General features: G+C 66.6%; 1 protein-coding gene across 1 annotated transcript in view; it reads right to left on the bottom strand.

The window, feature by feature from the left end:
• LOC121661113 (40S ribosomal protein S27) overlaps positions 1 to 760 on the bottom strand; it is a 2,324-nt gene that overhangs the window by 1,162 nt on the left and 402 nt on the right. Inside the window, exon 2 of the mRNA XM_042020945.1 lies at positions 566 to 674. Coding sequence (XP_041876879.1) covers positions 566 to 674 — 109 coding nt within the window. The remainder of the gene's footprint in view (positions 1 to 565; positions 675 to 760) is intronic.

The raw sequence follows: 760 nt of genomic DNA, 5'->3' as shown, positions 1-760 counted from the left end.
GGGGACAGCAGAGTCACCCAAGGGGGGACAACAGAGTCACCCAGGGGGGACAACAGAGTCACCCAGGGGGGACACCAGGGTCACCCAAGGGGACAGCAGAGTCACCCAGGGGGGGACAGCAGAGTCACCCAGGGGGGGACAGCAGAGTTACCCAAGGGGACAGCAGAGTCACCCAGGGGGGGACAACAGAGTCACCCAAGGGGGGACAACAGAGTCACCCCAAGAGGGACCCCAGAGTCACCCCAAGGGAGACACCAGAGTTACCCAAGGGGGGGGGACACCAGAGTCACCCGGGAGGGACCCCGCGACACGTGGAGAGGAAGCCCAGGGCACCAGGGGGACACCGGCAGGGACCCCGTGACACGTGGAGGGACACCGGGACAAGGAAAGAAACACGTGGAGGGACACGAAAAGGGGACCCCAAGACACCCGGGGGACACATGGAAGAGATGTCGGGACATGGGGAAACACGTGGAGGGACCTCAGGACACAGGGAAGGGCAGCGGGAGAGCAGGGACAACACCGGGACACGGGGAGGGAACCCTGGAAGGCCCCCGGTGCCCACCGGGGCACTTGACGTCCATGAAGTAGGAGTTGGGGCTCTGCACCAGCCGCTTCTTCTTGTGCTTGCGCTTCTCCTCCTCGGGGGACGGGTGCAGCAGGTCCTTGGCGAGCTGCGGGGACACGGCGATCGGTCAGAGCAGGGGACACCGCGGGGACACCGCGGGGACACCGCGATCACTCCCGTCCCCCCCCCCCC

Source organism: Corvus kubaryi, unplaced genomic scaffold (assembly GCF_017639235.1).
Source record: "Corvus kubaryi isolate FWS band 111438036 unplaced genomic scaffold, C.kubaryi_AGA036_p1.0 37066, whole genome shotgun sequence".
Taxonomy (NCBI): Eukaryota; Metazoa; Chordata; class Aves; order Passeriformes; family Corvidae; genus Corvus; species Corvus kubaryi.
Note: the sequence above shows the minus strand (reverse complement) of the source record. Positions and strands in the feature narration are given on the sequence as shown.